At 46.7% G+C, this 27,054-nt stretch overlaps 2 protein-coding genes across 7 annotated transcripts in view; one reads left to right on the plus strand and one right to left on the minus strand.

Moving 5' to 3' along the window:
• Slc36a1 (solute carrier family 36 member 1) overlaps positions 1-12,609 on the plus strand; it is a 41,997-nt gene extending 29,388 nt beyond the window's left edge. For 2 of the 3 annotated variants that reach the window (XM_040748676.1, XM_005067750.4), the window contains exons 8-11: positions 979-1,077; positions 1,974-2,140; positions 4,159-4,328; positions 8,892-12,609. In XM_040748676.1, the coding sequence (XP_040604610.1) occupies positions 979-1,077; positions 1,974-2,140; positions 4,159-4,328; positions 8,892-9,163 (708 nt within the window). In that variant the 3' untranslated portion in view covers positions 9,164-12,609. The remainder of the gene's footprint in view (positions 1-978; positions 1,078-1,973; positions 2,141-4,158; positions 4,329-8,891) is intronic. The other variant, XM_040748678.1, reaches the window with a different exon arrangement.
• Positions 12,610-23,374: 10,765 nt separating this feature from the next.
• The window catches only part of Fat2 (FAT atypical cadherin 2), a 79,876-nt gene continuing 76,196 nt past the window's right edge, over positions 23,375-27,054 (minus strand). For all 4 annotated transcript variants that reach the window (XM_005067749.4, XM_040748681.1, XM_040748680.1 and 1 more), the window contains 2 exons: positions 26,156-26,613; positions 23,375-25,282 (listed from right to left, as the gene is read on the minus strand). In XM_005067749.4, coding sequence (XP_005067806.1) covers positions 24,750-25,282; positions 26,156-26,613 — 991 coding nt within the window. In that variant the 3' untranslated portion in view covers positions 23,375-24,749. The remainder of the gene's footprint in view (positions 25,283-26,155; positions 26,614-27,054) is intronic.

A 27,054-nucleotide genomic window follows, 5' to 3' on the forward strand; every position in this document is an offset into this window, starting at 1 on the left:
AAAAATCATTTTGCTATCTTTCATCAGCATTCCTCAACATTCTTGTGCTGCTTGATAGTTTTAAAGTGCTCGGTCTAATTGACGGGGGGAAAAAAATAAGGTGGGGGAGGAAGAGACTAGTCTAGAAATCACGTCTTCCATCTTTATCTCTGTGGATGTTTGCATAGTTGTATCACGATTATTATATAACTTTGGGGTTACAGTTGGATTTTTGTTTGTTTGTTTTAGACCAGGTAGCCCAGACTGGCCTCAAGCTCACTATATATTGTAGGTTGACCTTGAACTCCTGATCTTCCTGCCTCAGCCTCCTGGACCTAATGCAATAATATTTCCTCAATATTATTTCATAGTCAGTTTTCCATGTTCTTTACTATCTCACATACAGAGTCCAAACTGACTTCAAATCCCTGCCTCAGCCTCCTACTAAAGTGCTGGCTTTACAGGCATGCACTCCCATGGCTGCCTTTAGCTTTTACTTTTTATATAGTGTGCAATATTCTGTGATATGTTTGGCATATGGTTAATTGGTCTCTTGGAGTATTTAAGATGATTTTCCATTTCTTTGCTAAGTAGCTTTGCTCAGTTCTTCTGTCTCTTGAGTTTCTTCTTTTATATAAAATGTGTGGGGATGATATCACCTAGGGAAAGAGTGGGGCTTATGCAGGCAGCAGCATGTGAGCAGTTATGGTATACTGGGCAGATCTTTATCCATCAGCATGTGAGCAGTTATGGTATACTGGGCAGATCTTTATCCATCAGCATGTGAGCAGTTATGGTATACTGGGCAGATCTTTATCCAAAGCATGGAAGGGCTTCCCAGCCTGAAGGCAGAGAAAGCTTGACTGTTCCAGCTTGATTGTGAGTTAGTGTCTTCCTTTTTTTTTTTTTTTTTTAATCTTGGATTTAGGAGGAGGGCCTCAATTTGTGATTCAAATCCCGAATCTCTGAGTAGTCCTTGGCTTTGTTCGTCTTTTCCAGAGGATCCCGGACCCCCACAGCCTCCCCTTGGTGGCTCCATGGAAGACCTACCCTCTGTTCTTTGGCACTGCAGTTTTTGCTTTTGAAGGCATCGGCGTGGTAAGAGGGGCACTGTGGATTGGGCCTTAGTGCTCTCTGGCACCGCAGTGTCCCCACTGAAGTTATCTCTTGAGCTGGATATGGTGGCATGTGCCCATTATCACAGCACTTGGGAGATGGGGACAGGGAGGATCAGGAGTTTAGGGCATCACTGTCTACATAGCTAGCTGGAGGCTAGCCTACGTTCAGGAGATCCTTCTCCTCCCCCAACAAAAAAGTTAAAGAAGGGAAGCTAATGCTTAGAAAAACAGGCTGGAGACTGCAGTCTCAAGACAAGTGTCAGAGTCATGCTGGGGGCCACACTGCTGTGAGATAAAGGGCCTCTGACTTCTCACTCCCCTCACTCCTGGTTAGACAGTGGTTCTGAAGCCCTTTGTGTGCCTGAGAGCATTGCTGCAGATAGAGTAATGATTTTATTGTGCACTGAAGGAGAATATACTTGGGGGTCTGGCAAGAAAGATTCTGTTTTTTTTTTTTAAAGATGCTCTGTGTGTGTGTTCATGTGCATGTGCTCACATGTGTATGCGTGCGCACGCATGGGTGTGCACTTTTGTGTTTGGAGGCCAGAAGTCAACATCAGATGTCTCTCTCTGGCACTGTTTGTTTTTGGACACGATGTCTCCCACTGAATCTAGAATTTTCTGCCTCAGCTAGACTGTTGTATGGTCAGTGAGGTCCGTTGATCAGCCTGTGCTCCCACCCTACCTCACCTCTGCCAGGTACTGGGGTTACAGATTCATGTCACCATACCTAACTTTTTTGTGAGTTCTGGGCATCTGAACTCAGGTTTTCATTTGTACACAGCAAGTCCCCCCGGGTCACTGATGGCACTACTTTTGTGGTATGCCCACTTTTCTTTCTCATGTGCTTTTTTTCCACTTCATCCATTTTTGTAGGTTCTACCCCTTGAGAACAAAATGAAGAACTCAAAGAAGTTTCCACTTATCCTGTATTTGGGGATGACCATTGTCACTGTACTCTATATCAGCCTGGGAAGCCTGGGGTACCTGCAATTTGGAGCTACTATTAAGGGCAGCATTACACTCAACCTGCCTAACTGCTGGTATGTGTGGGGAGGGGCAGGAGGAGATTGTAAACTTCCAGAAGGTGATAGGTCAGAATGTTGCTTTTCCTTGTCACTTGGCTACCCTGAGCTTGTGTTTCCTACAGCAGTTTTTACTGAATTCATGTGTGAATCATCTATTTGTTAAGGTGTTTCTCCTGGGAAATACTGAGCCCAGGAGGCCTGAGTATCCGCTCTGTACCTAAAGTCATTTGGCACCTGTGGAGGAGAGCAGGCCTGGCTGGGCAGTCACAGACGTGCACTGCAGACATCTCACTGTGGACTGCTGGCTCTTGGGAGTCCTTCCTCAAGTGTCTCCCAGGTGGACATGCTATAGGGAATGCTGAGACCTGCAGAAGTGCCAGGATGTCCCAGAGCATGCGCTAAGCCATCCCTGCTTGGAGGTTGAAAACTTCGTTGTAGAGAGCACCTGTTTTACTTACAGTGCGAGACAGCCAGGGTCCGAGAGCAGTCTTTCCATCCAGCCTGTTTCATGGCACTCTGAGTGGTGAGACTTTGGGTGGGGACAAATAGAGAAAATGCTGGCTCAGTGGGTCAGTGTATAGCACAGGATCCCTAGCCAGCAGGCATCTGAGGACTAAGGTCACTGCACTTCCAACCAAGTGGGCTGCTCTTCAGAGTGATTTTAGTCCTTCCCTCTGGACTGTTATGAATGTGCCTTCAAATGCTGGCTGGAGCTGTGTCCCTGTCCCCAAGGACTGACTAGCTCAGGAACACCTAACACAGCCAGTCTATACCATCTGACCCCAGTGAGATGCTGTCTTCCCCGCAGATGTCCGACTCATCTGCACTCAGCTCACCCCCATGCTTCTGTACAGGTGCATTTATGTGGATGTCTCTCCAGGGGATGCTCCTAACTCCAGATTCAGCAGCTCCCTGGCAGGCTCAGGGTCTTAACTCAGAGCACCACCAGATATCTGAGTTGTTTCCCGTCCCCCAAAGAGTTTTCTTGTCTATACTTAGCAAATGAGACTTTTTACCCACACCGGTCTTTTCTAGAATGTTCTTACAGCTTAAGAACCTCATGTAGGTGTTTAGTTCAACTACAGCGATGTGTGTTCTCATTACACACATATGCAATTTAAGTCAATCCCAAGAGTGGCCAGTGGCTCTCGCTGCCATGTGCACAGGTCTTGATGAAAGTGGAGCTCTGCGAAGACAGAGTGGCCCTTCCTGTGTGTGCTGAGTCAGGTTAGAAAGCACTGTGCTCCGGGGTGGCAACTTGAGTACCCCATGGCATGTCAGTGGCATGTCAGGGAGTTTCAGAGATCACGGTAAAAGGCATCCTGTTGGGATAGGGAGGGGCCTGTGTTCCTTTCCAGTGCCCCCACAACCTGATTCTAAGATGCCCTGAATTGCATGGGGGGAGGAGAATAGGCTTGTTGGAGTCTAATAGTTAATTTTGAAAGGTGTTTGCTCCTGTGCATAGGGCAAAGATTCTAGATTTGCAGGAATACAGAGAACATTTTACTGCACCATGGGGACACAGTCATTCTGTGTCAGTCTGAGGTGTGTGTGTGTGGGGGGGCTTCTTTCTTTTTTCTTTTGCTTTGTTTTATTTGATTTTTATTTCTTCTTCCTCTTCTTCTTCCTCCTCTTCTTCCTCCTCTTCCCTCCTCCTCCTGCCCAGTCTGAAACTCATTATGTAGCAGAGGATGGCCTTGAATTCTTGATCCTCCTGCTTTGTTCTCCAGAGCGCTAGGGTTGTGATGTACCTGGCTTGCCTCCTCATTTTGAAGAGCTATGTGGGGTCACTGTGACTTGTTTAGCCAGTTATCTGTGAATTAACATTTTATTTTTGTAGTCTTTGCTTACACAAAAGCTACGGAGGACTGTTTTTTAAAATTTATTTGCATTTAGTGTGTATGTGAGGGGGTGAGGACAGGAGCGGAGAGAGAAAGCAGGCCTAACACTTTAGAGGCTGGGGGCCATGTGGGTTGTCTCCAGGGTGCAGTGTGGCTCTGTCCAGGGTTCCTGAAAGCACCCACTCTCTGCAGGTTGTACCAGTCTGTGAAGCTGCTGTACTCCATAGGCATCTTTTTCACGTACCCTCTCCAGTTCTACGTTGCAGCTGAGATCATCATTCCAATCATTGTGTCCCGTGTGCCTGAGCATTATATGCTAATGGTGGACCTTTGTGTGCGCACTGCTATGGCCTGCATAACATGTGAGTAGAAGAGATTATTTCTGCTTTTATTTAGAGCAGTGTTTCTCAACCTGTGGGTCATGACCCGCACAGGGGTCACATATTGGATACCCTAAATATCAGATGTTTACATTATGATTCATAGCAATAGCAACATTACAGCTAGGAAGTAGCAACAAAATAATTTTATGGTTGGGGTCGCCACAACATGAAGAACTGTATTAAAGGGTCACAACATTAGGAAGGTTGAGAACCACTGGCTTAAAGCCTAGAGGATATCTGAATTGTTTCCATTGAGAGCCTGGCACACAGCCATACTGCTGGAGTTGAAGGCCTGAAGAATTGGTTCTCAGTGACCCCAAGAACTCAGAAGTGAGGACAGTAGTTTATAGATGAGGTCTAAAGTACAACAGAGAACTAAGACACGCTGTTATTGTCCCAATCTAAATGGAAGCAATCTAAAAGCCACTTCAGAGGGCTGGGGATGTAGCTTAGTGTGCAGTGTGCTTATAGAGCATACATGAAGTCCTGGGGTTCCATCCTCACTCAGCACCGCATCAGCTGGGTGGGGTGCATATACCTGCAAGCCCAGCACTGGGGAAATAGAGGTAGGAGGATCAGGGGTTGGAGGTCAGCCTGGGATGTATGAGACCCTGTTTCAATAGATGATAGATAGACAGACAGACAGACAGCTAGGTAGATAGATGACAGATAAATGGATAGACAGCTGGCTGGCTGATCAGATGAATGGATAGATGGATAATTAGATAAAAAGGTGGATGGAGGATTGATGGGTGGATGAATTGGTGGTTGGATAGATGGATAGCCACTTCAATCACATCCATAGTGATAACTGGAAAATTTAATAGAAGGCACTGTTACTATTCTATCTAAAATAGGTAAATATCTAAAAGGCGTTGCAGAGGTCTGGGTCATAGGTCATTTGGTGGAGTGTTTGCCTAGCGCACATGAAGCCCTGGGTTCATCCCCAGAACCACATACACTGGGTATGGTGGTACACACCAAAATTTCTGCACAAGGATGTTAAGGCAGGAGGGTTAAGAGTTCAAAGCTACCCTGGGATACACAAGCCCTTGTCTCTTTCAGTTGACCAATAGCTAGCCACTTTACCTTGTCTGTAATGGGGACTCATTAGTTTGATAGAAGGTATGTGTTTGTTGTTTTAAGAAGCTGTCCATCTTGAGCTGGGGAGATAATCCTAAGTATTTTTGGTCTGTTCATCTTTAAACATCATCGATTAACCTGGCTGTTTACTTCTGGTTTTTTGTTTTGTTTTTGTTTTTTTAAATTCCCCTTTCCTCTATCCTAAGCCAAGGGGTATGAGTTAAACATTAAAATCAGAAGATCGCCTTATGTTCTGTTTGTTGAAAGAGAGATCAATTTTTAAAAATTAACTTTTCCTCGTTGCCTCTGTGAGTTAAACCAGGGAATCCCTAACCAACTGGTCCCTAATTTCTGATTTGGGTTTCCAGGAGATTAGCAGTTTTCCAAATTAGGCTTTTGTGTTAGTTTTGTTGTTTTGGGGTAAGCACTTCATTGCTTATTATATTAAGACTTCCCTGAAATATCCTTAACTTATTTAATCCTAGCCTGCACTTTTGGAATTAAGATGGGTTTATATGATTTTTCTCCCCCCTCTGAAGCATCCATATGTATATACTATATATATATATATATATATATATATTTGTAAATTGAACTGGAGTAGAATGTTTTCTTGTTTTACTTACTATTATATGCATGCATGATGGCAGGATCCATGTAGAGGTCAGAGGACAACTTACAGTGTTAAATGACCTAGAATCTCTGATCTTACTGCCTCAACCTCCCAGGTGCTGGGTTTACAGGAGGGACCCACCACACTTGGCTCATCATTGTTTCCCTGGGAGAACAGTGGGTAGAAGGTCAACCTTCTTGACATCTATGTAGAAAGAACTCTCTAGAACTAAGGAGGTGACCTTGATCCTCTCACTTAACCTTGAGCAACTCTCCTAAGGATTTCTTATAACCCGAGTCTGGTCATCATGGATCCCCCAGCCCCTTGGAGAGCTCATAGCACTGAAAAGTCTGGCTTTTCCTTCTGCTCTCTGGCAGACTCCGGCCCCTCTCCTGGTGAGACAGATAAGCTAAGGAGGTTCTGGAGCAGCCACACAGGCTGAATTTTGATCTCACCCTCTGCAGTACCTCCTGATGTCCTCCAAGGATGGATTAGCTTACGTGTTGAGGAGACTGCTTCTGTGTGCATAGTCGTTTGTCTCATCAGCTCTGAGGGCCTGCTTCTTGAACCTAAAGGGTTTTGCAAGACAGGATTTGAAGCATTCAAATAACTTGCCTTCCCAATATGGACCCTACAGAAAAAGTAGGTCTGACTCTGCAGAATGTCCCAAAGCATAGGACCTGCTTCCCAACAGGCTTGTTCCTACCCCATCCTGCAGGAAATGGCAATCCCTGGCTCCAGATCTTAGTCTTAGATTCTCTCTGTTTTTCTGCTTTGCTTTTCCTGGCTCACTCTGGGCTTCACTCTCCTTTGTTCTGAAGGACACTCACAGGGCTGGGCTGTGTTTGATCTCTGAGAGCATATTCTGCCCTCCCATCTCCTGTGATCTGTTCTGGCTCATTGTCCTATGAAAGAGGCAGCCCCTTCATCTCTGCCAGTTCCATAGCTTTTCCTGGCTTCTCTGGAGACTTTGAAGTAATTGTGGGAGGCAGAGGAGGCCTCTTGGTAGCACCAACTCAAATGTACTTGTGTGGGTTCATTTTGTTCATCTCGGTTTATCCAATTCTTGAGGCAAAGTTGATTGGTGTGTCACTTTCCATTTTATGTGACTGTTTTCAATTATGCCTGCACACTTTATTGGTATCCTGTTTGTTTGTTTGTTTGTTTTTTGCTGTCTCTAATGTTTTATTTATATTTTCTCCCTTTCCTCAACTTACATCAAGAAAAATAGGGAGATTTCATCCCAACCTCTTACTTTATCTTAATTGTATGTGCATGGATGTTTTACCACTTATGTGCCTGGTGCCTGGAACTGGAGTTATGAACACCATGGAAATCAAACCCAGGTCCTCTGGAATAGTGGCCAGTGCTCTTAACCACTGAGTCCTCTCTTCAGTGTCCAGTCTTCTTCTTTTGAAGGATTTTATTTTTAAGGTGCAGTGCCCACAAGAGTCAGAAGGGAACATTGGGCTTCCTAGATCTGGATCTGGAGTTATAGGCAGTTGTGAGCTGCCTGATGTGGGGGGTGGGAGTTGAACTTGGGTCCCCTGCAAGAGCAGTAAGTACTCTTAACTGCTGAACTACCTTTCCAGCCTCTCTAGCATCATATGTTTTGTTTTTTGAGACAGGGTTTCTCTGTGTAGTCCTAGCTGTCCTGGAACTCACTCTGTAGACCAGGCTGGCCTCAAACTCAGAGATTCACCTGACTCTGCCTCCTGAGCACTGGGATTAAAGGTGTGTGACACAACTGCTGGTTACTTTGATTTTTTTTTAAGTTTCATTTCACTGTAGAGATCTCTCTCTCTTGGCTCTCACTTAGTTAGGTTATTCCAAGGTTATTTATTTATTTATTTGGCGCTTAAGCACTCCCAAGTTCTTGATGTCAGTGACCCCCTTTGGTCACTGTTTGGTAGTTGAGGAGCATAAGAAGTAACCATATGGTGCTGGGGCTGAGATGAGACTGGGCACTCCACGAGCCTATACCCCTAGCCACCCTCCTGCCACCCTCCCCGGGTTCAACCCCAACTGCTGCCTTGCTTATGTTTCCACCCTGGGCCGACACAGGCAGAGAGAGACTCAGACCCCGGGGCCCCGAGAGGGCAAGCAGTTCAGTCCAGGGTTCGGTGCAGCGGCTCCTGCGGTGCCCCGTGCTGGGAGCAGTCTCCTGTGCACCCCTCCCGCTCTCATCCACTGCCAGGCTCACGGGATGTCACCAACCGTCTCTGAAGCCCAGTTTTTGCTTGCAGGACCAGTTCAAAATCTACACTGTGCACTGTCTAAAGACTGACATGACTGGTTGATGTGGTGGGCAATTTTCAGGCAGAACCACTCCCTCATCCCTGGCATCAAAGTACTACATGAAATTATCATGGGTCTTATCATGGTGTCTTCTGGAAGAGGAAGTATTGGGAATGTATATTCCTTTCTCTTTGGCACTTGAAGACTGATATATTTGTGACTCCATAGGTGTAAGGAAGTGAGTGGTTCCTCAGGAAGGCCCACCCACTGTTCTCCACCCCCACCGTCCCCTTTGGGAGAGACTCAATAGAAGACCAGCTGGGAGAGCAGTACACAACTATAATCCCAGTGTTGGGGGGCTGAGGCAGGAAGATCTCCAGTTCAGTGGCAGCCTAGCATACATACTAAGGCAATTATGACAGTGCTGTTACAAGCCAGGAGCCCATAGTAATTCTCCATCTCTGATCACATATTTCCCAGAGATTGGACTAAATAGTATCTTGATTTCCTTCATTGTATGTATTCCAAATATGGTTTCAGGCTGAATTTTCTGGACAGTGAGCATAGTCTTAGGCATTCTTGACCAAAGATGTCTCCTCTCTCTACAGGTGTCCTGGCCGTCCTCATCCCACGCCTGGACCTGGTCCTCTCCCTGGTGGGCTCTGTGAGCAGCAGCGCCCTGGCCCTCATCATCCCGCCCCTGCTGGAGGTGGCCACCTTCTATGGGGAGGGCTTGAGCCCTCTGGCCATCATCAAGGATGCCCTCATCAGCATCATAGGCTTCCTGGGCTTCGTGGTGGGGACCTACGAGTCTCTGTGTGAGCTGATCCAGCCAAAGCATGTAGACACCTCTACCAATTCCACCAGTGCCTTCATATAAGGATCTGGGTGTGTTCCCTGCACCTGCCCAGCCCTACCCTTGTGTGTCTCCCCGTAGTGTCCCCACAGCCTCAGGTATGGCTCAGCCTCTGGGGAAAGGCTGGGTTGCTGCCTGGATACTCCTCCACCTAGCATTGAGCTCTTGGGTACCCTGGGCTAGGTGAGACTGAGTCAGGGGGCAGAGTAGGGAGCAGACACTCCACTTGTGATGGTGCAGTCACTGCTTTCCTTCATCATGCCCCACCCCCATCCTCGGCACTGGCCTCCCTCACCTGACCTGCCACACCTAAGCTATTCCCATCACACAGCTCACTTTATTTACAAGGGAGCATCCTGCTCCAGGCCTTTCCCCCTTTCCAGGGCCAGGGCTAGATTAAATAAGTAGGGACTCTGACGTTTTACAAAACCAGGCCTCTTACTCATCGGACTCCCAAATGCCGTACCTCACTCTCCCAGCCAGCTGAGTCCTGAGAGGCTTCTGGACCTCCCAACCCACAGGCCACACCACCTCTTCTCTCATTTCCTCTGGCAGGCCATGATGCTGCCCTCCTAATTCCTTTAGCTCTTAAAGATAATGAGATGCTGCCCAGATTGGAGGTATTTATAATTTATTTAAGCTGAGGTTTTGGAATCTGACTTCAGACATGGCACCATGGTGGATTACTTCTCCTTCAGCAGCTTGTACATGGCTTCTCCTGCCACACAGAAACCTGCTCCAGGGGACCATGGTATATGTCCTCCACCCTCTTGGCCAGGTGGCCTAGAGGCCATTCTTTTTGTTTCTGTTTTTTTTTTTTTTGAGACAGGGTCTCATGTCACCAAAGTTGGCTTTGAACTTGCTATGTCAAAGGTGACCTCCTGCCTCTGCCTCAGGTATTGAGATTACTAGCATGAGCTGCCACACACAGATGGCTCAGAGACCTTAAGCAGATCATGTGAGCATGCGCCCCCTCTAGGAGATCCATGCATGTGTGGACTTACATTTATGAGACTGCATCCATATGGGCATTCGGAAGTACTTGTGGTGTGCTGGCTGAGGACAGGGGCGTGGGTTCTGACATAGACACTACGCACAAGGGTCATTGTTTACAGTTCCTGGGGAGAGAGCAGAAGCCCTGCCTTGCCCCAGGCTGCCTCTGTATCCTGGGCTTCCAAGGAACCACTAAACACTAACTGTGACCTATATGCATCCTGCATAATGCCTCCCGTAGAGTCACATGGCTTCTAGATCAGTCACCTCAGGGTGGGCCTTTGAGGCAGCTAAGAAAGTCTGTGGCTTGCCACTAATCTCCTGTTGGTGCAAGAAGGATTTTCAAAGGGCAGTCATTAGCTCCCCATCCCTGAGTTGTGTGTGTGACTGCACACATATGTGTGCATACACATGTACATACATGACAGAGTGGTTCATGTGTAGCTCTTACCTAGAGATAGGATTTGCCTTGAACCTTGGTTTAGAGAAAGGAGCAAGAATTTAACAGGGTCTTGCTTTTGTGTTTGACAGAAGCTAGAAGGGCTGCGGCCCAACCTTGCAGCCAAGCCCTTTCCTGCTGCTCTGTCCAGAGTCTGCTGAATGACCTCCAGGTCACAGGATCGGAAGGGTGGCCTCTTGTTCAAGCAGTGATGCTTGGAGGAGGCACTGCTGTCTTTCAGCTCCTTAGCCCCTAGGAGAGCAGTGCTTTTTACCCTTTCTGCTCATTCGTGTGTCCATGGGTGCTCATGTGGTCAGGTGCCAGCCACTGGACTTCACAGATGTTGCTTTTTGAAGTCTCCAGCTGGAAAATGCCCAGAGTAGGTTCAGACGCTGACCTGCTATTTCTGGGCTTGGGTTCCAGCATCCCAGGTGTGGGCCAGGCTCTCTCCTAGAGGCCACCTGAGCATGGCTTCAGGACACTGTATTCAGAACCGTTAGAGGCACCCCTATCCAGGTGACTTTGGAAGTCAAGACCCAACGCACAAGGCCAGCAGTCATTTCAGGGCCCCTGGCCTGAGATCGTGTGAAGTGCCTTGTTTAGCGTCAGGCTAGTGGCAGCTTCCTTGGTGTGACCTCTTGCTGTTCTCCCAAGGCACTGGCAGTTTGGTGGCTTGACTCTTTCAGGAAGATCAGGGCCTTTCTGGATGGACTTCGGGTAGCTGCTAAGCCAGTAGTTCCAGGTGGGAGAGGAGGCAGGTCCTCTGCTGCACACAGCCCAGGGCTCACAGGAGCCTTCAGTCAGGGTCCTCATGCCTTCTCCTGCTGTCAGTTGGGAGCCAGCTGGTGAGAAAACACTCAGAACAACAGGAAGGCTTTGTGAAGAAGAAGCCTGCATCCAGATGCCCCAAGGGCAGACAGGCTGCCTGGTCCTTGCCAGCCTGGTGCTTGCCTGTACCGGCAGTTCAGAGACCCGTTATCCCAGACTGGAATGTGAGTACTTGCTGGGAAGATGTATGTGATCCAGCCTGTGCAGCTCACCCTGCCCTCGCTAGTGGCATCATTTGTAATGTGCTGCTGTCTGGGTCAGGAGAGGGATGGATTAGTTTAGCCCCACCCACCTCACCTCCTTAGCCACCCCAACAGGAAGGTGCTCACCTTTGGAAGTCATGGGTTAAGTGTTATCAGTGGTCTCAAGGCAGATCCCAGAGCTTGTCCTTAGTCTCTTTCATCCTCAGATGTGTCATGTCTTTGGACACTACTGTTTCACCTGATCCTCCCAGGAGGTATGGAGCTTTGATCATGTTTACAGCATTCTCTGTCCTCTGTGTACATCGAGGGCGCTGGATATGCTTTCTCTGCTGACCAGCCCCAGCCACCACTCCCATTGGGACACTGAGACTTGCTTGAGACCTGATACGGGAACCAGACAGAGTGGAGGGACTTGGCAGTCAGGATGGTGGCGCCAAGTCAACTTTAGAATTTCATTTTCTAAAGTACATTACAAATCAGAGGCCATTAGGGGAAAGCAAGCCGTCTGGCTCGCCTTTGAAACTGTGGTCAATACTTGAAGGCACTTTAGTCCTGCTGGTCACGACATCTTCCACCCGATGGGTTTCTTCCTTTTCTGTGTATCCTGAGTCATTCCTAGTCAAGGACATTAAACTGTGCTCATAGGCGGTTATCAGAAGAAAGAAGAGGACAATGAGGTTGAAAGGGGCAGGGTGTTTGCCCTGTTCTTTGATTTAAATCAAGGTGATGTTGAAGAAACTGCTTTCTTTCTCTTTTTTTTAATGGAAAATAGAATTCCATGTCTGTGTTGTAAACTGTCAGTGGATGTGCGAATCAAGGAATGAGAGAGCTGCCGTGCAGAGTCTGGAGAGCCAGACCGTACTGTCACGTGCCTCCTCCGATGTGATTTCAGTAGGGTGAGCGTACACATGTGGGCCATGTCAGAACGTCTAGGTCTCAGTTGGGTTGAACACATGGCTCTTGTGTTAAATTTCCACTTCAATAAATGAATTTTATTTTTTATTTGAGAGCTTGTAATCTGTGTCTTTGTTTTCACACTTCAAAAAAAGAAAAGCACTCAGGATAAGACAGTCTACTGAAGGGAGAGGGGGTCTGAGATTGTTCTGTTAAACAATCCTGCTTCCCTAAAGCACCTCAGCATTCCCCTGAAATCCTGGGTAGACATTTCCAGTGCCTTCTGCATGTACCCGTGGGTAGTTTCAGGTGTCAGCTTGTTTTTGAGTCAAATAATGAGAGCCTAGGTGTTTTCAAATGTAAACATCTGTAGCAGTTGACTAAGTACAGATTACCCTAGCTGGTGTGGGCAGCCTTGTCTCTTCTGAAAGCTCTTGAACTGTGACTTTCCTGAGAAGCAATTCTGTCTCCACCACGGTGCCAGCTTCTGACTTCCACGCTTGACTGAGGCCAGCCTGCCCTGGAAATTTAATTCCTGTCAGAGGCGCAGCCAGGCCAGCTCTCTGAAATCTGTTTTTATCTATACACATGAAGAGTTTGCTTACGCTAACTGAGGTGGCTACTGTTGTTCTTTTGTTTTAAGATTACCGCGGCGAGATGGAACACGAGATGCGAGAGATACATTAACCACAGAGTTTATTACAGGGCGGGAGGGGGAGAGGGGGAGAGAGACGAAGAGAGTAAGAGAAGAGAGAGGAGAAGAGAGAGAGTGGGGGGTAAGAGCAGAGCAAGAGAAGAGAGCAAAGAGCAAGAAGGCGTAAGTGGGTAGGGGTCTGTCTTTTAAAGGGGTCCTTCGCACCTGCGTGCAGACTTGCTCTCACGGAACCCTGGGCCGACCAGAGTGCTGCCTGAATTCATTCTGCCAGGCATCAGGTCCAAGCCTGGTAATGCCTGAGTCTTTCAGCTACTAATTCACCATTGCATCTGTGCCCACATATACTGAGCCAACCCAAAGGCCCGGAGACAGTCTTTACAGGCCTCCAGCTGGCACAGGGAACTGCAACACATTGGTTTTGGTGCCAGAATTCAAGCATTTCTCAAGGTACTGTCTCTTTTCTTTGCTTACAGCCTAAGGTGAGGTGGGGTGAGGGGTAGGAGTGTTGTTAGGGATTGTTGTGAGGGTAATGGGAATATAAAAACGTGAAAGGTTTAGAAAATATTTCTGAAAATATTAATTTACGTGTCCACATCATGGTGTCACTCATGCCTAACGGTTGTAATCGCACTCCCAGATCTCCAAGTCCCTCAAGGTAAGCCCGTTGCTCTGATAGAGACATATATCTGGGTGACAGTGGACTGACCCTGGTTTTCTAGGTAGGCAGCTTTGTAGATGTGCTTGGAGACCGGGAACCTTGGATGGTGTATTTTCCTACACTATGACTATTATTAGTCTCCCTTACCTTTCTGAAAAAAAAAAAGTGGATTCTAATCTACATTTAGAAAAATTTGCCTGTTTTTCAGTGTACAACTTGATGAGTCTCAATAAAAATGTAGAACATTGCCTTGGTCTTAAGTGTTTATTTGTTTGTTGTGTGTATGGTGTGTGTGTGTGTGTGTGTGTGTGTGTGTGTGTGTGTGTGTGTGTGTGTGTGCACACCTAGGTGTTGGGCATCCTGTTTACTCCCTGGAGACAGGATTTCTCACTGAACCTGGAGCCAGACCCAGGGTTCCTCATGTCTCTTGCCCCTATGATGCTGGGGTTAAAAGCTTGTACATGGCTACTTCTGGTTTTTATGTGGGTTCTGGGGATCTGAACTCAGGTCCTCATGCTTGTGCAGCAGGCATTCTTGCCCCCTGAGCCCTTCCCCCAGGTCCAGCATCTTGTAATGCCCCCTCCCCATAACAGTCTGCCCTTGACCTTGGAACAAAAGTGTGTGGCTGTGGGAACTACACAGAGACTGCCTTTTCAATGGTAAAGGTAGAATGATGTGCTGTGACTTTTCTTTTTTATGTAAACCGACACTCAACAGTTTTCTATATAGCATCTTATTTAATACTAAGAACCAGTGAAAGAAACTTCTGGCAATATGCCCATTGCAAACAGAACCATTAAGAGATTTAAAAAACCCAAGATCCACATTTTCTAAGTAGCCAGATCTCTCACCCCACCCCGTCTCCTGCTTCTATCCGTTCTCATCCGCTCTCCTTCAGTGTGCATAGAGAAGCCCCCACCCCCCAGATCTTCTGGGTACCTAGGCCACCCACACCGTGCTCTGATCCTGGTCTTATCTGTTCACTCACCATTGACATCTATGAGATCACCCCTGCTGTCTGCATTCTTAGTCCCTAGGCTCCATATTGCTTGCTCCTGACCTAACTGGCTGCCCTTGTCTGTGTTCAATCTGGGCTTCAACTTTTAGCGCCTAGACCAGATGGCTGCTTGTCTCTGTAATTTTCCCTGGCTAGTTTGGTGGGAACTTGTGGCCCCTTCTTCAGCTATGTGCTGCTATCTGGTTAGTCTTATACTTACCTGTGCTAGGGAGACGTGGCTTCGTCAACCCCTTCACAGTCTGTTGGTACCTTGGCTGCAGATTCAAGCAACTCAACATAGGAAAGACTAGGAAAAATTACACTTTAATTTTGAGCATGTACAGATTTTGTGCTTCCCTCTAGTTTCACCTGCATGAGCTTAGATATGAGAAACAATCTGGAGAGGACTACAGTATGTAGGAAGTCCTGCGTAGGTGCAGACAGACAGCGCACTGTTTTATACAGGGGACTGAAGCTTCCAGAGTTTGGTATCCTTGACAGGCCCTAGAACCAATGCCCTGTGAATAACGAGGGTACCTTGCCCCTTGCTTAGCTCCTAAGATGCTGAGAGCATTGGCTAAGTGAGACTGCCTCCCCTTCTCATTGCACACCCTAGGGGCAAGCATGTTCCTGAATTGGTAGGGGACTCGGTGTAACCTATAGTGAGTGCCGTCATGGACAGGTAAATTGCCTTTGTTATGCTTTTAGTTTCACATTAATCTCACCAAGCATTTTCTCCTTGGCTGGACCTTGGAGGCTTATTGGAGAATTTGAGAAAATATTAGACTTGTCTTTGCTGAGCTGGGTCCCAGAGGACGCTCCTGCATCTCAGGAGGCAGCCTAGGCTGTCAATCAGCAGCACCAAGTCAGCGCCCCAATAAGGTGGCGCCTTGCTAACTCTCCATGTCCGCAGTGACAAAGACTTTTGCACTGAAGCCGCTGTGGGGCCAAGTAGCTTAATGGGAGGATTGGTTCTTAAAGTCAGAGAGCCCCCTGGTGGCCAATCAGGGAAGGTGCCCAAAGGAAGGGAGGAGTTTGGGTCTTTGGGTTGGGAGTGCTTCTCTGCAGACCTTGGAGTAAAGTCCATGGTTTCAGGGTTTCCAAAACACAGTTCTTTTTTATTTGAATAGGAATTTTGCTTGTGTTAGAAGAAAGTAACTGGTGGATGGGATGTAACCCACCTGACTGACAGATGACCTAACACTCTGTCCCCAGTACTGCATAAACGGGGTGTGGTGGTAAAAGTAGGATGACCAGAAGTTCAAGGTCATCTTCAGCTACATAGTAAGTTCAAGGCCAGCCTAAGCTGCATAAGGCCTTGTCTTAAAAAAATTAAAGAAAAATTAAACAACAACTCTTTTTTTTACGTTTAGTTTCTTAAGAATTTCATCATGAGGCGATATTAGATTTTATTAAAGGTATTTTTTTTAAACTGATACTGGTATATCTTTATTTTTTTATTTTCCAGTTTAAATTTAGATAAGAAACGAGGTTGCTTCACAAGTCAGTTCCAGGTCCCTCTCCCATTCCCTCCCCTCCTCCCGTGCCCTCCCCCAACCCCCCCCCGTTATCCCCTCATTCCCCCAGGGAGGGTGAGGCCCTCCATGGGGGGTGTCCATAGTCTGTCATTTCATATAGGGCAGGGCCTAGACCCTTCCCCAAGAGTTCAGGGTGAGAGTGCACCTCACATTGTTCTATGGGAGTCCAAAGTCCATGTGTATACTTGGGATGGGTACTGATCTGCTGCCCAAGGCTCAATAGATTCCCTAGGCCTCTTCACTGACACCCAGATTCAGGGGGACTTGATCAGTCCCATGCTGGATTCCCAGGCTGATGCCTGGGTTTCAAGAGTTAACCTTTGTCTAGTCAGCTGTTTCTGGGGGTTAAACCAGCCCAGTCTTAATCCCTTTGATCACCAGTCCTCCCTCTCTGTTAATGGCTTTTTTTGAGTTCAGCTCAGTACTTAACCAAGGGAGTCTGCCTCTTCTTCGATCAGCCACTAAATGAAGTTTCTGTTTCCCAAACTCTCTGGCCATAGGATTATAGGCTGGCACTCCCCAGATCTATGTCTAAAATCCATATATGAGAGAGTACATGCCATGTTTCTCTTTTTGTGACTGGGTTACCTCACTCAGGATGGTTTCTTCTAGTGTCATCCATTTGCCTGCGAATCTCATGATTCCATTATTTTTTTCTGCTGAATAGTACTCCATTGTGTAGATGTACCACATTTTCTCTATCCACTCTTCGGGTGAGGGACATCTAGGTTGCTTCCAAGTTCTGGCTATTACAAATAAGGCTACTATGAACATAGTGGAGCAGACATCTTTGTTGTATGAATGGGCATCTTTTGGATATATGCCTAAGAGTGGAGTTGCTGGGTCTTGTGGTAGGTTTATTCCCATTTTTCTCAGGAATCTCCATACTGATTTCCAAAGTGACTGAACCAGTTGACACTCCCACCAGCAATGGAGGAGTGTTCCCCTTTCACCACATCCTCTCCAGCATAAATTGTCATTGGTGTTTTTGATTTTAGCCATTCTGACAGGAGTGAGATGGTATCTCAGAGTTGTTTTGATTTGCATTTCCCGGATGGCTAAGGATGTTGAGCACTTTCTCAAGTGCCTCTCAGCCATTTTAGACTCCTCTATTGAAAACTCTCTATTTAATTCTGCAGCCCACTTTTTAATTGGGTCCTTTGCTGTTTTGGAGACTTGCTTCTTGAGTTCTTTGTAAATTTTGGAGATCAACCCTCTGTCAGATGTGGGATTAGTGAATATTTTTTCCCATTCTGTGGGCTGCCTTTTTGTCTTGCTGACTGTGTCCTTTGCCTTACAGAAGCTTCTCAGTTTCAGTAGGTCCCATTTATTAATTGTTGATCTCACTGTCTGTGCTACTGATGTTATGTTCAGGAAGCTGTCTCCTGTACCAATTCGTTCAAGGGTACCACCCACTTTCTCTTCTAAGAGGTTCAGTGTGGCTGGATTTATGTTGAGGTCTTTGATCCATTTGGACTTAAGTTTTGTGCATGGCGATAAACATGGTTCGATCTGCATTCTTCTACATGCCAGTCTCCAGTTATGCCAGCACCATTTGTTGAAGATGCTTTCTTTATTCCATTGTATATTTTTAGCTTCTTTGTCAAAGATCAGATGTTCGTACGTGTGTGGGTTAATACCCGGATTTTCAATTCGATTCCATTGGTCTACCTGTCTATTTTTGTGCCAATACCAAGCTGTTTTCAGGACTATAGCTCTATAATAGAGCTTGAGGTCAGGGATGGTGATGCCTCCGGACGTTGCCTTGTTGAACAGGGTTGTTTTGGCTATCCTGGGTCTTTTGTTTTTCCATACAAAATTGATTATTGTTCTTTCAAGGTCTGTGAAGAATTGTGCTGGAATTTTAATGGGGATTGCATTGAATCTGTAGATTGCTTTTGGCAGGATTGCCATTTTTACTACATTGATCCTACCTATCCAAGAGCATGGGAGATCTTTCCATTTTCTGAGGGCTTCTTTAATTTCTTTCTTTAAAGATTCAAAGTTCTTACGATACAGGTCTTACACTTGTTTGGTTAGCGTTACCCCAAGGTATTTTATGTTGTTTGTGGCAATTGTAAAGGGTGATGCTTCTCTGATTTCTCTTTCAGCCCTTTTATCATCTGTATATAGTAGGGCTACTGATTTTCTTGAGTTGATCTTGTAGCCTGCCACTTTGCTGAAGGTGTTAATCAGCTGTAGGAGTTCCCTGGTAGAGTTCTTTGGGTCATTGATGTAAACTATCATATCATCTGCAAACAGTGAAAGTTTGACCTCTTCCTTCCCAATTTGTATCCCCTTGATCCCCCTTTGTTGTCGTATGGCAATAGCTAGAACTTCAAGTACCATGTTGAAAAGGTATGGAGAGAGTGGACAGCCTTGTTTTGTTCCTGATTTTAGAGGAATTGCATTGAGTTTCTGTCCATTTAGTTTGATGTTGGCTGTTGGTTTACTGTATATAGCTTTTATTATGTTTAAGTATGTCCCTGTTATCCCAGATCTCTCCAAGACCTTTATCATGAAGGGGTGTTAGATTTTGTCAAAGGCTTTTTCAGCATCCAGTGAGATGATCATGTGATTTTTGTTTTTCAGCTTGTTTATATGGTGAATTACGTTGATGGATTTTCGTATGTTGAACCATCCCTGCATCCCTGGGATGAAACCTACTTGATCGTGGTGAATGATTGTTTTGATGTGTTCTTGGATCCGATTTGCCAGTATTTTATTGAGTATTTTTGCATCAATGTTCATGAGGGATATTGGTCTGAAGTTCTCTTTCTTAGTTGTATCTTTGTGTGGCTTGGGGATCAAGGTTATTGAAGCCTCATAGAAAGAGTTTGGCAAAGACCCTTCTGCTTCTATTGTGTGGAACACTTTGAGAAGAATTGGTATAAGCTGTTCTTTGAATTTCTGGTAGAATTCTGCACTGAGGCCATCTGGACCTGGGCTTTTTTTGGTCGGGAGACTTTTGATGACAGCTTCTATTTCCATAGGGGTTATAGGTCTATTTAAATTGCTTATCTGTTCTTGATTTAGTTTTGGCAAATGATAGCTGTCCAGGAAGTCATCCATTTCCTTTAAATTTTTGAATTTTGTGGAGTACAGGTTTTCAAAGTATGACCTAATGATTCTCTGGATTTCCTCAGGGTCTGTTGTTATATCCCCCTTTTCATTTCTGATTTTGTTAATTTGTGTGTTCACTCTCCGCTGTTTGGTAAGTTTGGACAAAGGTTTGTCTATCTTGTTGATTTTCTCAAAGAACCAACTCTTCGTTGCATTGATTCTTTGTATTGTTTTCCTGGTTTCTACTTTATTGATTTCAGCCCTCAATTTGATTATTTCCTGGCATCTACTCCTCCTGGGGGAGTTTGCTTCTTTGTGTTCTAGAGCTTTTAGCTGTGATGTTAATTCTCTGGTATAACTGTTCTCCTGTTTCTTCATGTGAGCACTTAGTGCTATGAACTTCCCTCGTAGCACTGCTTTCAAAGTGTCCCATAGGTTTGGGTATGTTGTGTCTTCATTCTCATTGAATTCGAGGAAGTCTTTAATTTCTTTTTTATTTCCTCTTTGACCCAGGGATGGTGCAGTTGAGCATTATTCAATTTCCATGAGTTTGTAGGTTTTCTGCAATTTGTGTTGTTGTTGAATTCTAATTTTAAGGCATGGTGGTCTGATAAGATGCATGGAGTTATTCTGATTTTTTTGTAGCTGCTGAGGTTTGATATGTTGCCAAGTATGTGGTCAATTTTTGAGAAGGTTCCATGTGGTGGTGAGAAGAAGGTATAATCTTTTTTATGTGGATGAAATGTTCTATAGATATCTGTTAATCCCAGTTGGGTCATTACATCTATTAGACCCTTTGCTTCTTTGTTGAGTTTCTGTCTGGTATTCCTGTCTAGTGGTGAGAGTGGGGTGTTGAAATCTCCCACTATAACTGTGTGGGGCTTTAGATGAGATTTAAGTTCTAATAATGTTTCTTTAACGAATGTGGGTGCCTTTGTATTGGGGGCATAGATGTTCAGGATAGACACTTCATCTTGGTGGGTTTCACCTGTGATGAGTATGTAATGACCTCCTTCATCTCTTTTGATTGATTTTATTTTAAAGTCTAGTTTGTTAGATATTAGGATTGCTACCCCTGCTAAAACAACAACTCTTGATGTCCTTATGTGACAGTCGTTATGAACTAGCTACCATTGTTATTTACAATGGTTAACCTTCATTGTCAACCTGGCTAGATTTAGAATTATACAAGAAATAGACCTCCAGGCATGTCTTGGGAATTTCCAAAGAGGTTTAACCGAGGAGGGGAAAACTCACCTTGAAGGTATCCTTAATTCCAGATCCCATTGAGTTGACAACATTAGCTATCACGGGAACCAAATCTGATACTACTGACTGTCTTTGTTTACTGAAAAAATAAGCACAGTAGGACTTTGGTAAAGAAGCAAGGGAGTCATTGGTGCAAAGATGGTCTTGTCAACAAGTGGTACTGAAGATTGGCTATCCACATCTAGAGAGCTGAGCGAGACTCAGATCCAAAATAAGTAAGACATAAAACTATAAAGATATCATAAAACCATAGAAGATATACAAAAATACAGACCATCTTTGGTATGACAGTGACTTTTTTAAAGAATCACCCAGGATTCTTTAAGACACACTGGGCATGTCTTTGAGGGGCTTTCCAGGGAAGTTTAACTGAGCAGGAAGACCCGCCCTGACTGTGAATGGCACCATCTTCTGGGATGGAGTCTCAGATCGAATAGAGTGGAGAAAGTAGAAAACCTGCAGGGCAGCAGCTTCCTACTTTCTCTGCCCTCTGACACACCCAGATGTGTGCATCTGGGTGCTTAGGTAGAACACCAAATGTACCACACATGAAGGAAAGAATTGCTAAGTTAGACTGCCTTAAAATTACAACCTGCCAACTTTTGTAATGTGTGCTGTAATCCTGGTATTTGAGAGACTGAGGCAGGAGCAAAGTTTGAGCCCAATCTGTGATGCATAGGTAAATTCAGGACCAGAGAGACAGAGATAGACAGAGAGACAGAGAAAGGGAGACATCTGGGAACTACACTGTCAAGCTGTCAGGAGAATGTTCATGGGGGAAAGGCCCAGGCTTGGAGGAAATTTCTACAAAAAACCTTAACTAAAATAGGTAATGAACTCTTACAATTCAACAATAAGAAAATATACAACCTGACTTTTAAAACTGGGCCAATGATCTGAACAGCCATCTCACTGAAGGAGATTTGAAGATGGTAAAAAAATAAACTCAATGACTCTTTACATCATGTGTCATCGAGGAAATACATATTTGGAACAGCATGGAGGGAGGCATTGCAGGCTGAGGAGAGTGATCCAAACTGAGGGTAGGACAGCCATGCCGTGCACGCTGGTAAGGATGTGAGGGCGGGAACACTCATTCGTGACTAGTGGAAATAACACAAAATGGTGCAGACACTTTGGTAGCTTCTTATAAAGCTAAACCTACTCTTATTATCTCACCATGCAAACCAATAACTACACTCTGAAATTTACCCAAAGGAACTGGAAACCTGATTACAGAAACACCTGCTCATGAGATTTTTAGGGGCTAAAACATGGGCGCAACTGAAATGTTTTTCAGCTGGCAAGCAGATGAACAAACTGCCATATCCAAATCATGGCGCACATGTTAAAAGGAAATACGCTGTCCAGTCACATAGAGAAGTGGTAGAGACATAAATGCATGCTACAGGGTAAAATGGCATGGCCATCTAAGGTGTGGTTCTGATTCTGTGGCTTTCTGTACAGGGCGGAACTGTGAAGACAGGTCACTGGCTGCCAGGGACGAGGAGAGGGGGTGACTGGCAGGGCACACGCAACTCTAAGAGCAGCTAAGTTTCTCCATATGATAACAACAGCAGGAATGAGCCCTACTGTGTGCTGTGGACTTTGGTTAGCTGTGGGCCTATGTTGTCACCGATATAAGAAATGTGTCACTCTGGCGAGGGATGCCCATGCATGTATAAGGGGCTTGGACAATAGCTCTGTCTCTCCCACTCTGCTGCGCTGTGGAAGACCTACTGAGATCCTCTCTGACAAGAACCAGGGGTGTGGCTCAGTTGGTAGAGTACTTGCCTAACATGCATGAAGCCCTGGGTTCTATTTCCAGCACTGCATAAACCAGGCACTTAAGAAATGGAGGCAGGGGAATGGAAAACTTGAGGCCGTTCTAGGTTGTATACTGAGTCAGGCTGCTTTATAGCCTGGGTAATCTGGGGTCCAAAGAGAAGCTCTCGGAGCAAGCTTTTAAAACTAGAGCCAGGTGAAAGCTGTTCAAGGCTATTTATTAGTGGCAATGGAGCTGGGCAAGAAGCCTACCTGCCTGACTCCAGAGCCCCAGTCCCCCTGGGGCCTCACATCAGCCGTCTCTGACTGACTGCACTTTCCAGCCTCAGTCACAACAGCTCCCAGGAGAAGTGCCATCCAGCAGTGAGATAACAGTTGCTGGCTCCCCAAGATTTTGATAGTGAGGCCCCTGCTGTGGCCATCTCATGTGGTGTCAGGAACAGAAGTCTTGAGTCTTGGGCTTTTGATATGCCTACTGCTTTTAGCCTGTGCCCCAGAACCTTCATTTCCTCATCTTTAAATTGAGGAGCTTGGGGCTGATGAGATGGCTCAGCGGGTAGGGGCACATGCCACCAAGCCTGAGTTCAATCCCTGGGGACTGTGTGATGGAAGGAGAGAATTAACTCCCATAAGCTGTCCTCTGACGTTCAAACACCCAAACAAATAGATTATAAATAATAATAATACTCAGATTCTTCTTTTAATTGAAGAACTTGAGAAGGGGTATTGAAATCAGAGGCATTTCTCCAAAATAGTGTCCTGGGCCCCACTCAGACCTCTGACTTCATATCTGGTTAAGTTCAAGAGTCTAGCTTAGCAGGTGATGAATCCTTTGAGCTCCTAAATTCTTTATGAACCTGTACTTGGACACTCTATTGACCTGACCCTGAAGCAGTCTAAGTGACACAGAGAATAACAGTAAAAAAGATATTTATTGTTAAAAAAAATCAAATGGCTAAGAAAGCCGCTCGTGCAACCACTCACCCCTGCAGTCACACATGGCACACTAATGCACCCTCCCCACACAGCTGTCTTAGTGAGCAGCTCTGTGGGTGACAGTCTCGGTGGCTCCTCCTTTTGATTTCTGACTCCAGAACCACACACGTGAAAAGTCAGTGGACCAGAGGGGCGCTGGCAGAGGACGGAGCACTCAGGCCACGAGAGGCCTCCCTGGCTTCCAGTCTCTGCTACTCCGAGCTACATAACTTTCTACACATGTGCACATACACACTGTCCATGGGTACGCACACACTTGTGTAGACATGTGCCCACACTGACCCTCCATGCATAGGGCTGAGTCGGTGTGGGTAACACTTGATTGGCAGGCATCTGCAATGAAGGAAAGGAAAGGGCGGGGTGTCTGGGCTGGGTCTGCTGGCTGGCTCTCCACCTCCACCTGGCCCTGAATGAAAGTTGAGTTCCTTGTGTCTAGACAAGAAGAAACCCTTTGGGAAAACACATCCAGACAGCAAGGTTGAAAAGTGCCTAAGAATTTTTCAAATGAACTACTTCCTTCTTGCTTTTGGCCAAAAGTGCCTAGGAAACTTGGGACAATTAACTCAGCATTACACAAGGTGTAAATTCTTCAGTGGAGAAGGTTCTGGGCAAGATCCCACTGGCGGAGGTGAAACAAGTTCTTCTGAAGCTTCAGCAACAAGACTTCTGGGAGATGGAGGGACAAGTGACTCATCTCCCAAGAATGATATTGCTCCCAGTGCCCAGAATGGTGCTGACATGAGACACTTGGTGTAGATATCCCAAATGCGTGTACAAAGCCGATACTCAGGTGACTGGAGTATCTGCTGGAAGGCTGCTCATCCTTCAGCCGCTTCGGAAGTCACTTTAAGGATCTCAGAAGACCCTGGGTCTTCCCTGCACAGCAGATGCATGTATGGTTGCCTGTTGGGCACAAACCTGCCTACTGCACAATGGGCCTGTGAGCAGCTCCAAGAATGTGGCTCAAATATGCTGAGTCAGTGGTTGGAGCTCTTTCTTGATGGATCTGGGAGACCATCAATATGAGGGATTGCCCTCTGAGGTCTCATCCCAGCATGCACCAGTCTGGGCATCCCCTCTTTCCTGCGGCCCTACTTCTGTGTTAACAGCTCTCCCTCAGCTTCTCCTTCACACTTAAGGACAAGCTGGGGACCCGAAGAGCACATTTGAAGAGATGGCCATCTGGACTGGGGATGTGGTGGCTTACTTCTTTCTCCCAGCCACACCCAACTTACTCCTAGAAGACAGTGCAATGCCGGGGACTCCCCATGCCTTCCTCTGAGAGCCGGAAGCTAGAACATGACTTCCTCACAACTCCCATAGTCACTCTCTACCATGTCTGAACCCTCATAATTGGGGGGTGCTCGAGGTTGGCTCCGGCTTGTGGCAGGCCCACCGTTTACCTCACAGTCAGCATAAGAGGGCCCGGCTCTGCTGAGACGCATGCTCACCCCCTTGTAGCCCCCCTCTGCCAGGCAGGGTCCACCCCCTCCCTGGCGGAACTGTGAGTGGTAGTAGCTGATGGCTGTGTACTCGTTGAGACAGGGGGCGAGCAGATGTTCCTGGGGGCTGGGGGGACGTGGAGGCATCAGGTCCTCCAGGTTCTGGTTGCTATAACGGGGTGGGAGAGGTGCCCGCTTGTTTTCCAGCTCCAGAGGGAAAGGGAAGCCCCCGTAGAGGCCCGTGGGATCTGGCATTACGGCAGGGCTGACATGTCGGTGAGGAGAGGGTGGTAGAGGACCCTGTATTGCTTCAGGGTGTGGGTATTCCCAATGCTCCTTCCTGGAATAAGTTGGGGGCCAGACCGCAGCTCTGCCTGGATATACTGAAAGAAAACAGGAAAACCTTGGTGAGTCTGTGTTTCCATGGTGGTCATTCCAGAAAGCTGTACAGGGGCTATCAATGACTTGACATTTGGTAGGGATGACCCAAGGAGCTGGGGGGGGGGTAGGCTTGTGACTGATCTGTGCATCTCGTCTCTGGAAGCTTGGATGGATCTGCAATGCAGTGAGGGCAAGTTGAAGCCCTGAGGTTAAACTCAAAGCCAGCCCTTCTTGCAAATCTCTGCTGCCAACCTGTGCCAGTGGGAATGGACTAGAGAGAACCAGGCATAGTTCTATGCCATCCACACTGCTCTTGGACAGCTGCAGCTCCGCCCAGGACCCCCTGGAGAGTTTAATTTCTGAACTGAAGGAAACAGGTGTACAGTGTGGACTTGGCAATGGCATCATGTCTGTCACGGGGGAGGGAGTGGTGGAATGAGAGGAGGCTCAGAAGGAGTCCCCCCCCATCTCTGCCACTGAGAGCAACTTATTTCATCATTATGCCCTCAGTGCCACAACAGGACCACACCTGCTGTAACTACTGGGCAGCATGCCAGACACACAGAAAGTGCTCCACAAATCCACCTCCTTCTGAGCCAAAGACAAGAGGGGCTTTGGTTCCTTACTCTCGGCCACCCAAGTCTCACTTCCAGATTGGATGGCTAGAACCTTTCCATGTCCAGAACAGCACAAAGGTGCAGACCTCCCCTCTTCATCCCCAGGTCTACCCAAGATCCTTCAAGTCTATGTTTCATGACATGAACATCAGTTTGACCAGTGGCTGTTCCATTGTGTAGCAATGTGTATACAGAATATTTTGGGTTCCCACCCCGTTCCATCCATCCCTGAGCCACAGGACTTCTGGTTATACTGACCCAGCTCCTCGCCTGACCAGGTTCTCTTGATGATGGGCTCGTGGCTAGGCTGTGAGGAGACAGTGGCTGGTGGGAGCCTGGGAGGCACACTGCACACCATTGGCCGCTGTTTAGAGCTAGGTCCAAAGGTGACAAGTTCATTCGGAACTGAGGTCTTGCTGGGCTCTTCTTGGTTCAAGTTGTTGCAGGAGCTGGTGCTCAGGGGGTCGAGCTCAATGGCAGGCGGAACTTGGGTGTCGACACCAATGCTCCTGGCTAGGAGGTCTGGGTCCTCCATGGCCACTGGCTTGTGAGACTTGCAGCGGCGACAGTAGAGGAGGAGCCCCACAGTGGCAATGATGATGAGAGGCAAGGCTGCTATGATTATCAGGAACTCCTGTTGTCCCCAGTCTCCTCTCGTAATCTCAGGGGTGATGAGGCAGTGTCCTCCAGAGCAGCCCCTTGCTTCCATCTCACACCTACAGAGATTGAGAAGTGCTTAGCAGACCTTTGAAAGTCCCTCTTTAAAAAAATTACTCATTGAATGTATGAATATCTTGTCTGCATGTATGTCTATGCACCATGTGTGCCTGATGTCCTCTGAGGGAATAAGGTCCTACTGTTTGTGAGCCACCACGTGGGTGCTGGGACTCAAACCCACGTCCTCTGGAAGAACAATAAGTACTCCTAGCCACTGAGCTGTTTTTCCAGCCCCCTAAAGGTCCCTCTTCCAAAGTCCTATGGGATAGGACCCTCACCCCCCAACCATGGGCCTTCCTACCAAAAGTCAAAGGGAATGATGAAACACACCAACACCTCAATATCAGAACCACCCCCACTAGAGTGTCTGTCTGTGCTTGTGCGTGCGTGTGTACATGCACACACATTTGCATATGCGCAGTCTGGGGATGGGTGGGTAC

This window comes from Mesocricetus auratus, unplaced genomic scaffold, assembly GCF_017639785.1.
Source record: "Mesocricetus auratus isolate SY011 unplaced genomic scaffold, BCM_Maur_2.0 Super-Scaffold_100007, whole genome shotgun sequence".
Classification (NCBI taxonomy): domain Eukaryota; kingdom Metazoa; phylum Chordata; class Mammalia; order Rodentia; family Cricetidae; genus Mesocricetus; species Mesocricetus auratus.